The 14,301-nt window shown below is 47.7% G+C and overlaps 1 protein-coding gene across 2 annotated transcripts in view; it reads right to left on the bottom strand.

Moving 5' to 3' along the window:
* The window catches only part of LOC121440573 (proline-rich protein 5-like), a 90,929-nt gene that overhangs the window by 32,174 nt on the left and 44,454 nt on the right, over nt 1-14,301 (bottom strand). For both annotated transcript variants that reach the window (XM_041641327.1, XM_041641326.1), the window contains exon 4: nt 8,679-8,727. In XM_041641327.1, the coding sequence (XP_041497261.1) occupies nt 8,679-8,727 (49 nt within the window). The remainder of the gene's footprint in view (nt 1-8,678; nt 8,728-14,301) is intronic.

Below are 14,301 nucleotides of genomic sequence, written 5' to 3' on the forward strand. Positions count from 1 at the left end.
AGGTAAGAGGTACTCGGTAGGCAGGCATGAGGACCTAAGTTCAAATCCCCAGTTCTCATGTGCCAGAAGTGTGGCAGGAAATGCAGAGAACTCCAGCTCTGTAAGGGGTTGGGACATTAGGCTCTCCCTGAGGTTTGCAGTCTGCCAGCCTAGCACCAGGTTTAGGGAGAGATCCAGCCGCAAAGGATGAAGGTGGAGCGCGAGAGACAGGACATCTGACATCCTTCCTCTGAATCCCATATGCACACAGGCGCATGAACATCCACATGCACAAATACTCAGATATAACACACACACACAGAAAGAGGGAGGGAGGGAGGGAGGGAGGGAGGGAGGGAGGAGAGAGAGAGAGAGAGAGAGAGAGAGAGAGAGAGAGAGAGAAATGCAAACAAAAACTAAATATATCCTCTAGGTTTTTAGAGCCTTGAGGGCAAGGACCACTTCTCCCTTTAGCCCTCCATTCCCAGCACGATGCTGGGTACAGCTGATGCATCACAAATCTTGGTTGAATTTAATCAACTGCCTATTTTGATGACAAGAATTACTTTGCATTTTTGAGGAGTCAGGATAATAAGTAGAATGTTTTTAAGGGGCTGGGGGAGATGACACAGGGACCCTAAATCTGTCACCATTCTCTTCATTTGGTAAAAATTCCTTTGCCCAAATCAGAAGGAATAAATTTCACCAGATGGCCCGGTGCCTCTTCTCTGGCCCTTAGTCGTCTCCCTTTGAGGAGATATTGGAAGGAAAAATGTGCGTTTCCAGGGAACGGGAGTTATTTCTGGCTTAGGGGGGAAATGACACAGAAAACATTCTTTCTAAGGCTCTCATGATACACAGCACGGAAATTCTGCAGCTTGGATCAAAACAAACAAAAACGTGGGGTCTCAAGGAGCCTTTCGGGTCATCTACTGCTTCTCCCTGCTAGGAGTCTGCGGTCGCGATTGTCTGCTCACACACAGATTTGTTGATATTTAAGGGGCTTCGTTTTGCAAGAATCTAAAACCCCTTGAAAAGCATGCCACAAAAACTTTGATCTTCCAGTAACTGGTTAGGTTAGAGTTTCCTTGCCCAGATTCCAGCCCACAGGAATGCAGCTTAGATTCCACTAGACATCCTTCATTCGGGGCCTGCTCAGTTCTGCAGGGTTCTCAAGGGCAGCGGAGCCCCCAGCTTCCCTTCTTCGAGGAAATACTGCCTTCACCCCCTTCTCATTCACACACTAGCTTGACCACAGCCCTGTTCTCTGCTCAGCTGCCAGGACCGCTCCTGTCCCCACCCTCCTCCTGCCAGGACCCTACTGAACAAGAGTCTTCAGTCCTGTGAATCTGCAGTCGCTCATCGGCACTCCTGTGGATCCTGCATCCCCTACGGCCTAGCATTTAAAGGGTGCTGCAGCTGGAGCTCAGGGCTCTGTAGTTGCCATCTCTAAGTCTTCTGAGTGCACACATGCATGCGCGGCACTGTAACACAAAATCACAGGGATCCCAGGAGGAGTTTGCTCGCTCTCTTCATGCCCCCACCCTGACCTACCACTGCTGTCATCCTACCTCTAGGGTGGTAATGAGTTGGTATTCGTGTTTTGCTGGAAGCTTCACCCCAGCCCCTGGCATCTATATACCCAAAGAGTCTGGAATGTTCTGGCAGAAATTCTACCCCAAGGCCCCTCCCTCATCTCTCTCTAAACCCTGCCACATCTCAGAAAGCCCGCCAAATGATGACCCATCACCCAGAGATGCTCAAGACCATTCCCACAGGGTATTTAAACTGCACCCCCCCCCCTAGAAAACAGACACGTGGTTTTCTGGTCTCCCTTTCTCATCTCCTCTCTGGGGGGTTGGGAAATCATCTGGGAGCATTTTATTCCTTAAACCTGTGCTTTTTCTAACTCGGTTTGATTTGGTCTGATTTGGATTGCTGTGTCGGCAGAGAGGCTTCTTGGGGCGCAGAAAGTTTTCAGTTAGGAGATGTCTAGGTCTAGGCATGGCATATGGAGGTCTGGGTTGGACATGTGTCTACTAATTCGTGAGCAGAAGCTTGGTGACAGCCACCTCCATCTGGGTCTGGTACTGCTGTGATACATTTGCTAGGTGGGCCTCGTTGTCTCTCACTCCCATCCCCGCCCTGTGATCTGTGTGCCACAGTGCTGAGATTGCAAAGCCCTCTTTGGCGTTTCCTGACTTCTGTACGAAGCAGGGACAGACCCATTAGAAGAACAAGAAGTCCATACCCCATCTGTCACCTGTAGCCCCATTTTCATTTAGCACTGGGCCCTACAGCTTATGAAGCCCACACCACCACCATCCACTTCACCTAGGAAGATGTCAACTTGGCATCGATGGGGTTTAGGCCTGCTTAAAGGTTCTGGGAGATAAAACAAAACAAAAGAAAAAAACCAAGGATAGAAGAGAAAGGAAGGAAGAAGGAAGTGAGGGAGAGAAGGCAGAGAGAGGATCAGGAAGGGAATAAGAAAGAGAGGGAACTACCCTGCACCATGGGTGTAAGCATCTGTTCTCCCTGGACCTTACCTCAAGGACTTCCCATCCCTGACAAGGGGCGGAATCCTAAAGGTTCTTCGCAGACCTTTGCTGCTAAGCAGTGTTGACTTAGCTAGGGACTCTCCTTCTCTCTCCCTGCCCCTCGCCCTCCCCACCACCTTTCCAGCCAGACAGCTTCAAATCACAAACCACCAGTTCATTAAATAGTAGCTCCTTAGGAAATGACTCGGGGCTTGGCAATGGGCCGGTTGTTACTTAACACATCCTTCTGGCATACCATCCATGAACTTGGCCACGGGCAAAACAGCACATTAATGAAGTGGTAGAAGGATCCGGAAGTGGAAAGAGCTGACATTTCCCCCCTCTGAGACACAGAGGAATGCACTGCAAACAGAAACACGAGGCTTGGGAAAAACTCCTCTGACAAGGGCGTTTGGAGGAAAGCATCCCAAGTCACCCACCTCTGATGGGAAATAAGATGGACCTATCCTGGGCAGCATGGGGAATGATGGAGGTGCCAAGGTGGGCAGAAAAGAGGTTAGGCATGTGTGGGGTGCAGCCAGTCACGCATGTACGTCAAGCAGGGTACCTGTCAACCCAGCCAGAGGCACCCAGGAAAGAAAGTAATCAAGAGAGAGAAGAAAAGAGAAAAAAAGCAGGCTAGGGAAGAAAGATGCTCACCCCGCCTTTCCAGGGGGAGAACGCCATGCCAAACAGGATTACAGGCGCGTACCGCCATTCCTGGCTTCCGGGGTGTGAGGAATGGGACACAGAACCTCATGCATGCTTGCCGAGCACATTACCAACTGCGCTACATACCCAGCCTCAGTTGTGACGCTCAAGAAAGCTTCCCAAATGAAACAAAAACTCCCGACAACCTTTTCTTCTCAGGAGCACCGGACAGCTGAGCACTTTTACTCATTTTAACCCCGCATGCGCAGTGCCTACCGCAGCCTGCTGTGGCTCCCTCTGCCGTCCCACCAAACTTGGCTCGTTCAGTCCTTCTCTGGTCTATTAGAAAACACTCGATTTCACACATAACAGGCTCCCGGAAATATGTTCTCACAGAACAACAGGCCTACATGACTTCAAAGGAATCCTGCCTCCATGGAGAGCCAAGTCTCTTCAGAGCCCACCTTCGGGTGATCTCGTCTCAGCCTTTTGTGCCTCTGCATTCCTGTCCTTCATAATAAAAGACACAGGAACCAAATCCAATGAAGCCAATGGAATGATCCATTACCTCAGCAGATCTATTGATTCTCATCTTTATCTAAAATCTATGAAGGCCTAAAGTTATCAATTTTAAGACTCATGTTTCCACTTAGTTTCATAAAATATGACAAAAGCACAATAAAAATATCCGAATAATTGCACAGAATTAATGTAACTGCTCCAGAGTCTGGGGGCAAGAAATCCGTCGACAGGTAACTCCTGGCTGGCAGAGAATACTCTGTAAGCCCACTCAGGTAGCTCCACCTCAGAGGTGCCCCCCATCCCAATGCCAGGCCTTTGTCCCAAATACCGGTCAAACCTCAATCCTGAGGACCTTCTGACCTAAAACATAATCCTCACCCAGGCTCCTTGTCAAAGCCTCTTCCTGCCCTGGCCCCATCTTTAACCTGCAGAGTATGCATGGAATTCCCCTTCTTCCCAGATGGCAACGTCACCATCTCCGCTTCCTTTTGGGGAATCTTGCTGATTATAGAAGTCTTTGGAGACGGATAAAAAAGGGAGCTGTACTTCTCCTTCCCCATTCAGTTGGGATTTGAAAACCACAAGAGTTTTTCTCATCACTCTGTCCTTCTCATTTTAGTTTTTTTTTTGTTTCTGTATTTGTTTTTTGTTTGTTTATTTGTTTTCTGAGACAGGGTTTCTCCATGTTGCCATGGCTGTCCTAGTCCTAGAACTCACTCTGTAGACCAAGGTGGCTTCTCACCTGCCTCTGCCCACTGAGTGCTGGGGTTAAAGGTGTGCATCACCACCGCCAGGATAGTCCCACTTTCATAATTAGTTATTTTATTTTATTTATATTTATTTATTCTGGGTCTGATCTGAAGACCCCGCCATCAGTCAATGCTAGTGTGTGTGCTGCTGATAGCAGATTCATTTATATTCTTGCACTGTTTACAGTTTAAACTCCATTCTGCCTAGGACCTCAGCATGGGTCTCCTCTCTCGGCCCCTGCCAAGTGCACATCACACTGTGACGATTGGTCTTGCAGCAATCAGATAAACAAAAGTACGCACACTCCTATGTATATTCATTTACATGTGTGTGTTAACCTGTACATGTGCATACACACACGCATGCACGTGTGCACACACACGTTTCCCTCCTCCCTAGCGCTAACTCACCCAGGGCCTTTGACTTCAGCTTAAGTTTCTATATAAAGCAAAACTTTAATCCCACCAAAAAAGAAAAGAAAATGGAACCTTCTGGGCTTGGGGCAAGGTTTTTCGCAAATAGTGTAACCCACAGATGCAGAACTGAGAAAATGTGGTATCCTACACCCTGCCCTCACACTCTGAACAAGAGAGATACCTTCCTAGGTAATCCAAAAATGCAGATCATTTTATAATATCCGTTTTTGAGCATGGAAGAGAGGCAATTATTCCTCCAAGCAGCCACTAGGGTAGGGTTCTACTTGGAAACCTCAATTTTCCTCCCAGGCAACAATTCAAAACAGACAGGGGAAAGCGGGGAGGGGAGTCAATTCTGGAAATGTCAGAGATTTCTCTGGCCAGTGTCTCAGAAATCTATTCAGGCTCCTGTACTCCGAACAGGCTGTGTTCTCTGCGTGCAGACCAGAGATAAGCACCTTTTTCCTACCCTCACCTCAGGTCATTTTCATTATTCTTCACTGTGGATGTTCTTTCTTTAAAACCGTAAAATGGAAATGCTAGCCTGCTCCTGCAAAAGCAGAGCCTCAGACAGGAAGAGCCCTGTGTGGGGCTCTGTAAATAAGGAGCTCTCACTGGGAGGAAGGGTCCCAAGACAGGGGCAGACCTCACTTCCAAATGCAGGTGCCTGGCGATGGCAGGGATGGCAGGGATGGCAGGGATGGCGGGGGATGGCGGGGGATGGCGGGGATGGCGGGGATGGCGGGGGGGGGGGGATGGCGGGGATGGGGGGGATGGCGGGGATGGGGGGGGATGGCAGGGATGGCAGGGATGGCAGGGATGGCGGGGATGGAGGGGGATGGCGGGGATGGCGGGGGGGGGGAATGGCGGGGATGGGGGGGGATGGCGGGGATGGCGGGGATGGCGGGGGGATGGCGTCTGAGCCTCGCACTAAGGAAGACTACAGGGTCCAAGGAGTTTGTTCACATTCTTCTGAGCCACCAAGGTTTAGGGACTTCCCTGATTGCCCCGAGGCTCTGCTACTGTAGGCCCCCACTTCCCTCCAGTCCTTTGTCGGAGCCTCTTAAGGCTTCATCCCTGAAAATGAGACTGTTGTGAAGCTAAGTTTGCCTCTGTGAGCCTGACTTTCTCCCGTGGGGATTTCTTGTGTAGCTTTGAAAGCCTCCTCAATAGTGTCCAGCCCCAGCCTTCCCACTTGAATGTCTGCTGAACCTCCTTCACCACGGGGCCATAACCAGGGCCACCTGCACCATCATCCTTTATGGGCTATTTTTTTTTCTTAAAATTACTTATCAAAATTGCCATTAGGTATTAAAAGGAACCAGTAGCCGCACCACTCACCACAAGTGGAAAAACCACTCAGAAATGAACTCACAGCAAACAAAATCATGCCACGAAATTTCAGCTAGTCATGTATTCCTAGCTGAAGATCCCAAGTTCAAGGCCAGCTCCCTCTTCCTTAAATAAGGAGACTGCAGAGTCCTGCAGAACACTGCCCAAGACTTGAACACAAGGGCTAAAGAAAAAATTTAAAAGGGAAACATCTCTGATGTTATTCATTGTCACTGTATAGGTCACCAAATGTCACTTCTGGTATGCATGATAGACAATCCTCCTGCCCTCCCTAAAAAGGTAGACAGAACATCCAATATACACTCTACGCAAAAGAGAAGGATACTTAAATGCTTAAAAACACCAGGAAAGAAATGTACACCCACAGCTTAAAAAAAAATGAAAACCTACAGTAGAAAAGTATCTAGGAGAGCGTTCCTCCAGTTTAGCACCCTAAATAAGGAAAACCCCAGATTCAAAGTTCTGAAAATCAGACCTCATATCACACCCCCAGAAAAAGACTCAGCGTTCAACCAACGGCTTCACAGCCCAGGATCCTGATAGGAAATGCCGTGTGGTTATTAGTTTTGAAGAAGCTGGCATCTTTGTAAGCAGTATTTGCCAACCCCCAAAACCTCAGGGCTTCCCTTATGCATCAGTCCCCAATCGGACACACCCTTCCGATGGGCCAAGGGGTCGCCCCCAATGCCAAAAGACAGCTGACATTTACAGATTGACTGAAACCACACGGACCCTGTCTCTTTGAAATGTCAAGGCAGAAAGCAGCCAGGCCCAGCAGGCTTCTTCAGGATTGGTGAAAAAAAAGAAAAAAAAAAAAAACCTTCTCAGAAGGCTTCCTTCAGGGCACTCAAGAGAGACCACAGGGGGCTGAGTGCGGCAGAGGCTGACCTTTGAGAGAAGGTCAACTGAGGTGATTCACACTTGGGATTCTTGTCACAGTCTGAGCCCTCAGGATCCCCCCACCCCCACGCCAATAACAGATTCTGAGGAAGATCTGAGTGAACTCCAGGTTTCCACCAGATCTTGGTCTGTCGAGGCTTAGAGTTAGTGTTTCCTGCATGTGTGTGTGTACAGTGTGCACACACATGCACATGTGTAACGCACTGGTGTAAAGATGATTGACACCTGTCATTTTTTAAAAGTGGACGAAAGAGTTTGACATTTCTTAATACTTGAGTAGAAAAAGAAAATGACTTCAGGGTTTTTAGCAACAAAATTCTCTTCAGTTTTAAAATTGTGCTCTACTTGGACACGAAATAATACAAAACAAAGTGCCACCGAGGTATTCACATTCCTTTCCCGTTCAAACGGATGGCTGGCACTTCAGGAATGTAAATAAGGACCAGCATAAATTTAACAAACACTATTATCTTGTGCTGGCCAGTAAAAATTATTAATTCATTTTAATTAACAAGCAATTTATTTAACCCTACAGTACCACTATAAGGGTATGTCCTAAAGGTTACGTCCTGGCTTTGCAGAGAAGGAAACTGAAACAGAGACACAACAACTCACCCATAATAATCAGTGAACGGCTGTGCTGAGCCCTGAACCTGGGTAGCCCGCCTCAGTGAGCCATGATCTTGACTACCACGCTATGTTGCCTGCTATAGCTGGCATTGAGTTCTCCGCTGCTATTATTTCATGCAAACCACTAAATGAGGTCAACTGAGGTTCTCATTTTACAAACGAGGAAACTGAGAGACAGGCATAAAACAGCTTGCCACGCCCCCACTAAGCAAAAGAGTGAGAAGTAGAGACTACTGAATCCAATCCTGCCTTCAATGGACTAGGAGGCTTAGTGACAAGCAATAACCTGTCTAAGGGGCACATATACCTAATCCAAATAAATACCGCACATAGGACAGGAAGGGCTGAGGGCAGGGAGGGAGTCAGGGGCCTCTGGGTGAAAACCATGTCTTCAGTAGCAGTGAGCTGATTCTGTCTGCTCCCTCCTGTGTCCCTGGGCTGAACAGTGTGGCTGTCCTGAGACTACCTGACATGCAATACACGGCCCACAAAAAAAGAGGCAGACAGGAAAAAGAATTGCTTTCTACCAAGCAGGCCATGCAGATGTTTGGACAAACACAAGACCAACAACACTCTTCTCACTTCTTTTTGTTCTGGAAACTTTTTTTTTCCCACATAGAAGTGCTCTGTATTCTTCTTTGAGTTAATCAAGACAAACTGGCTGTGTATTCTTCTGTGAGTTAAACACACTTGCAAAGCCTCTGAGGCACAGTTCCTCATATGGTAAGGACAGACAGAACCCAAATGAGCAGCAATCTCTGACAATATAAATAAAATCCCGAGACTGAATGCAAGAGACCCAATCTCCACTAACATCAGTGAGCAAGCTGGCCCAGTATCCTCCTATAGCCACATATAACTGTAGACATTAAAGGATGCCCTTGTTGGTATGGCAACTAACTGCAAGGAGGATGGGTGCTGGGGCCCCCGAGCTTACCTGGAAATAGTCTGAAATGAATGATCCAAGTTCACTCTTCAGCAGCCGCCTGGGGAGAGAGAAACACAGAGCCACAGTCAGGCAGCCGTCTGTGTGCTTACAGCTCCTGAAGGATGACAAGAGGCTCATCACTGATGACAATGTGCTTGCTAGCCCCATAGGGGTGGAATCTAGGCCTGAGGAGGGAGGATGCTTTCCTGGGTCCTGGTAGCGCTCCACCTCCAGAGCCACTGCAGTAATAATAACATTTACAGACACTGTGTAGTCTAAAACACACTTCCCCCATCCAAAGATGGAAAGTGTGTGCAGGACGGTATAGTTACAACTACTGTAGATAGAGAAACCATGCCCACCCCCATCCTACACATTAATCCAACAGCCTAGGTTCGAAGCTAGAGCTTCTGCAGGCTGAACATTGTTTCCTATAACTCCACCTCTCCTCTCCTTTAATTCCATCAGGGATGCCCAGACTTGAAATTCTCCTTGAGGATATGATGGGGTGGTCTCACTATTCATCTTGAATGTACTGAGGCAATCTGCAAAACGGACCACAGTGAGGAGAATTGGGTTTCTGGTTACCTAGGCAACACATTTACTGAGCTGCCCTGTATGCTCCCACATATTGTACTAGCAGTGAGACCACCAAGGTGAAGAAGACACACAAGGTCTCTGCTCTCATAGTTTCTACTCTTGGGTGGAGGATGTGGACAGAGACAGAATGGTAGCAAATTTACAAGATGATGTCAAAGCATCTTAAGTTCAAAAATATAAATGAGTAGAGATTTGAGCACCAGGTTTCTTCCCCTTTCACAAATAATGGGCCCATCCCTACCGATCCATCTTGAATTTGAGCCAGACAAGAGGAGAAAAAGCTAAAAACAAGAAAAACTGGCTCCCAGAACCCAATAAGTTCTCTAGGGAACAAAGTCTCCCTGACTCCAGTGTTCTCATTGCCCCTCCCATTTGCTATGGTTATTAAGCCACAAATACTCAAATTTCTGACAATCTTGCTAGGTATTAACTTCCCTCGAAACATGCTCACACATGTCACTAAAGGACAAACAGGCGGTTACGGCAATATGTCATTATGTGCATAAAACCTGGACAAGAATTTGGGGACAGAACAAGAGAGAAACACTCATGTTTGAAATTTTCACAAAAGCTTGGGAAGCTGAAACACATGGAGGATAGCACCCTTTCCCCAGAGCAGAAAACACATTCGAGAGAAGACAAAGCATCTTGAGATTCAACTTAATGGCAGGCAACCTAAGAGTCACTCCAGCAATACAGCCCAGGGGTTCTCGGGATGTGGGCAAGTCTAACGAGAGATGGAAACTTATCAAAAGTTCCTGGGCCGGGACTAAAGAGATGGCTTCACTGTAGACGACCCAGGTTCTGTTCCAGCACCCACGTGGAGGCTCGTGAGTCTGCTATTCTGTACCCCTTTCTTATAGATGCTGCAGGTGAGGCTCAGAGAAGGGTATTCTTTGTCTAAGAGCAGAGCAAAAGGTGGACCAAAGCCCTGCCTAGGCCACCGGGCCACAGAACAAAGTCTCCCAGATTCTACTATACATATATAACCAACTGTAACTTCAGTTCCAAAGGATCCTATGCCCTCCTCTGATCTCCATGGGTACCAGGCACACATGTGATGCACATATAAACATACAGACAAACACTCATACACATAAAGTAGAAAGGAATTCATCTTGCTTTAAAAAGCCATTGGGCGAGCACACACGGGAGGGAAAACAGAACTGAGTGGCTGACACTACATGCATGGAAGCGTCGGAGAAGAATGAAGCATGGGGTCCGCTTCCAATAGAGAGCGAAAATGTCTCCTGACGGTCTCTGCAGCCATCAGTAAGTCTCAAGAGTATGGGTGAAGAAGACATGTTTGTGGAAAAGTACAAGAGTCTAGTGCTATCAGCTATAGATATATTTATTTCTGAGTATATTCCTATACACTCAGAACGATATTCTCAAAGACTAGTCAGTGAAATGCTGTTATAGTCACACCTGCCTCTGAAAAGAAGAAATTAGGCTTTTGGGTTACAATAAAGATTTTCCACCTTGTACCCTTTTTATAAGAGTGTGTGTGTGTGTGTGTGTGTGCATCAGCACATGTTCATGTGGGTTTCTTATGCACATGGAGACCAGAGATCAACCTCAGGTGTTCCTCAGAAGCCATCCATCTTGTTTTTTGAGATAAATTCTTTCTCTCTCATTGGGACCCATGGCTCAATGATTCAACTAGGCTAGCTAGCTGACCAGAAGCCTCGGGATCCTCCTGGCTCTGCCTTCCCAGTACTGTGATTACAAATGAACACCATGCCCAGCATTCACAAGCCCACTGGGACCAAACTCAGGTCTGTCTGCTTATACAGCAAGACTTTATCACCGAACCTTTTCTCTTCCCAGAATTCTCCTAGACTGGTAGACCTACCTATACTTTCTGCCTGGCTACTGGTCAATTAGCATTTTAGTAAACCAATGCAAGTGTCAAATATTAACAATATACAAGAGCATTATCCCACAGCACCTGGCTATCCTAGAACTTAATTTGTAGATTAGGCTGGCCTCGAGCTCAAGATCCCCCTGCCTCTGCCTCCTGAGTGCTGGGATTAACGTTGTGTACCACTATGCCCTGCTTTTCTTTGCTTCCTTTTCAACATGACCACTGAATTAATCTCCTTTCTCTGCTTCTCAGCATCACTTGCTTTTCCAGTTCGCTGTTGATGACAGGTCTAGCGTGTTAGGGCAGCCAGGGCCCAGACTCTGATCCTAACACACTGAACACTGCCATCTCCAGGGCAATCTAGACGTTGTCCCTCTTATGGCACACTCTGCACCCCTTCCCCAGTAAAACAGAAAAGAACAACTGACAGAGAGAATAGGAAGTCGGCTAACTATTTCTTTGATCTATAATACTTTACTAGAAGCCTGTTAGGTATTAGATACAATGCCGGGCAAAAAAATGGAAAGGAAACAGAACACACAAGGGTCCTCTCCTCACTGACCACACCCTCATTCAAAAGCTGAGATTTCTTTAAAGATTGTTCTGGGGGCCTGAGTTGGAATCCTAGAACCCAAGCTTAAAACAAAACAAAACAGGCATGGTAGTGTGCACTCATAACCCCAGACTAAGGAAGTGGGGACAAACACTACCGCTGGGGCTCGCTGGCCAGACAGCTAGAACTGGTGAGGCTGGTCCTAAGAAACAAAATGGACGGCTCCTAAGAAATGATACCCAAACCCAGCGATGGTGGTGCACGCCTTTAATCCCGGCACTTGGGAGGCAGAGGCAGGCAGATCTTTGAGTTCGAGGCTAGCCTCGTCTGCGAAGTAAGTTCCAGGACAACCAGGATAGTCAGGACTGTTACACAGAGAAATCTTGTTTTGAAAAGCAAAAAACAAACAAAAAAAAAAGATTGCCTTGGGTTCTCACACATGCACATTACATATATAAACACCGAAACAGACACATATACACATACATACATACACAGAGGTACACACAAACACATACACATATACACTGAGGTACACACACATTTATACACACACAGAGACATTACACACATGTACCTAGATACACACACACAATCAAGGTATGAGAGACACCAGTCCACATCACAGCAGGATAACCTCCTACAGCTTCACCATACCCTGGCTCACCAGGTTTATCTAGTTCGCACATGAGGCATAGACAGAGGAGACTCCCAGTACCCCAGTACCTAGACATAGGTTCCTTCTATTTTCCCCAGTTTTTCCCAAGGTTCCTTCTTTGTCAACAGAAATGCAATTATTTGCTGGAACAAATTAAAATAATAAGGAATAAGAACAAACTGTCCCTACTATGGTGTCTCTTATTCTAAGTCAATTTACTATTCGTGTGTATCAAGCCCCGGTGTGCATGACATTTGTATTTCTGTACTTTAGCCCAGGCAGCATCTGCAGAGGAGCAGATAACGACCAGCTTGTAACCCAGAAGCTGACCTCGGAGACAGCAGCTCATTAAATCTGGAAGCGGCTGCCTGGGTCTGCTTCCCTGCTACTGACAGTGGTAAGCAAGCAAACGAGCCCAACTTTCCTCCTCCCAGTCCTCAGAGAATGTGTGGGTGGTGAGATCACCCCAGGGCAGGATGGCAGCAATGGGCAAGCGAGTGCATCCTTGAGAAGATTTTGTGGATGAACTCCTGGCTTGGCAAGCGATAGTCCCAAGGATTCTACCAGGTCTATCAGACTCTGGAGCCTACAGTTCTACAATCCCACCCTACTTCTTGACTCCTGCCTACAACAGCAGGAAGCCTTGCCCAACCTCACATTAAGGCCCCCGGAAACCGGTGAGTGGAATAGCTTGGGAGGCTCTTCTATCCGTGAGCATAGCACTCAAGAGGCTAACGGGTAGAAATCAGGTAGGAAAGGGGAGCTGTGGCTGGAAGCCGATGTGAAAGGGCCTTCGGGTCCAGGCCACGCCCACATGAGCATTCCCACACCCCTGGCTTCATTTGACAACAGAGTTCCGCTCACAGTCCCTCCACCGCAAGCAGCTGAGCACCGGGAAGGAAACGGTTATGTGGGACATGTGAGCCCAGTGAAAGCAGAAATAGCGTGAAGTTCAGTTAGAAGCCAAAAGGAGCCACAACAGGGGAAAGGGGAACAATTTACTGGGCTACACCGTGTCACACCCCCATCCCTGCGCAGGCTGCCCAGTTGAGCCGCCACCCCAGCTCACAGGACTTCCTATGATTACACAGACCTTGATTTCAATCTCACACCATGCTGTCAGCAGTCCCCACTAAGGCTGGCTCGGAGGTAAAGCTAGCCGCTCCAAAGCCGGGTTCCAGCCACAGAGGCACTGGGCAGAAGGGGCTCTGAAGAGCCCTCTGAATCAGCCACCACCCCCCTCCTGCATGTATAGGCCAGCCAAGTCCCTCTGCTTCTCAGTCTGCTTAATTTGTCTTCCCAGGTCAACAGTAGAGAAAGGGAGGCCACTTTGGGCAGGTGCCACCATTTAGGTGGGATAGGTCAAGAGAGTAATACTGGTTGTTAAATATTTGGCCACCCCAAGTTCTCCCCAGGCCCCTTTTGTGGGACCCACCTCAACTGCTTCAAAATCCAAGAACAGCAAGGCCTTCCAGGCAGGGCTCCAAACCAGATGTCATAGCTATGTTCATCCAACCTGACCGCTTGACTCTGAAGACTCCCACCTTACAACAGGACTTGTTTGGAGGCGCAATTGTTTAAGTGGTAGCATACGAAAGTTCATCTTTCAAAGTCCTTTGTGCTATTCCACTAGGATGCACTGGAGTTAGTGGGGGGCACAGTACTACCAGTTCCACATATCTCTGTTTGTACCCCAGTGGGTATCAGTGGGAACAATGAGGGAAAAAAGATTCACCTAACAATGGGCACAATAAATTCCTATTATGAGGTACAAGCTGTGTGGGCCAGCTTGCACACACTTGAATACTCCAACAGCTACCCAGGTGGGAGTCTCTGAGGTTGCCCTCCTCTGCCCAGAAAGGACTAACGCTCAGAGAAATCAAATGGAGACAGTACACCCTGTCTACAGAGGAAGAAGGCAAGCCGGGGAGGGCTGAGGAAAATTCCTCTCAAA

The sequence above is a fragment of the Microtus oregoni genome, unplaced genomic scaffold (assembly GCF_018167655.1).
Source record: "Microtus oregoni isolate MIOR12 unplaced genomic scaffold, Mior012 000068F_ref0000429, whole genome shotgun sequence".
In the NCBI taxonomy this organism is placed as follows: domain Eukaryota; kingdom Metazoa; phylum Chordata; class Mammalia; order Rodentia; family Cricetidae; genus Microtus; species Microtus oregoni.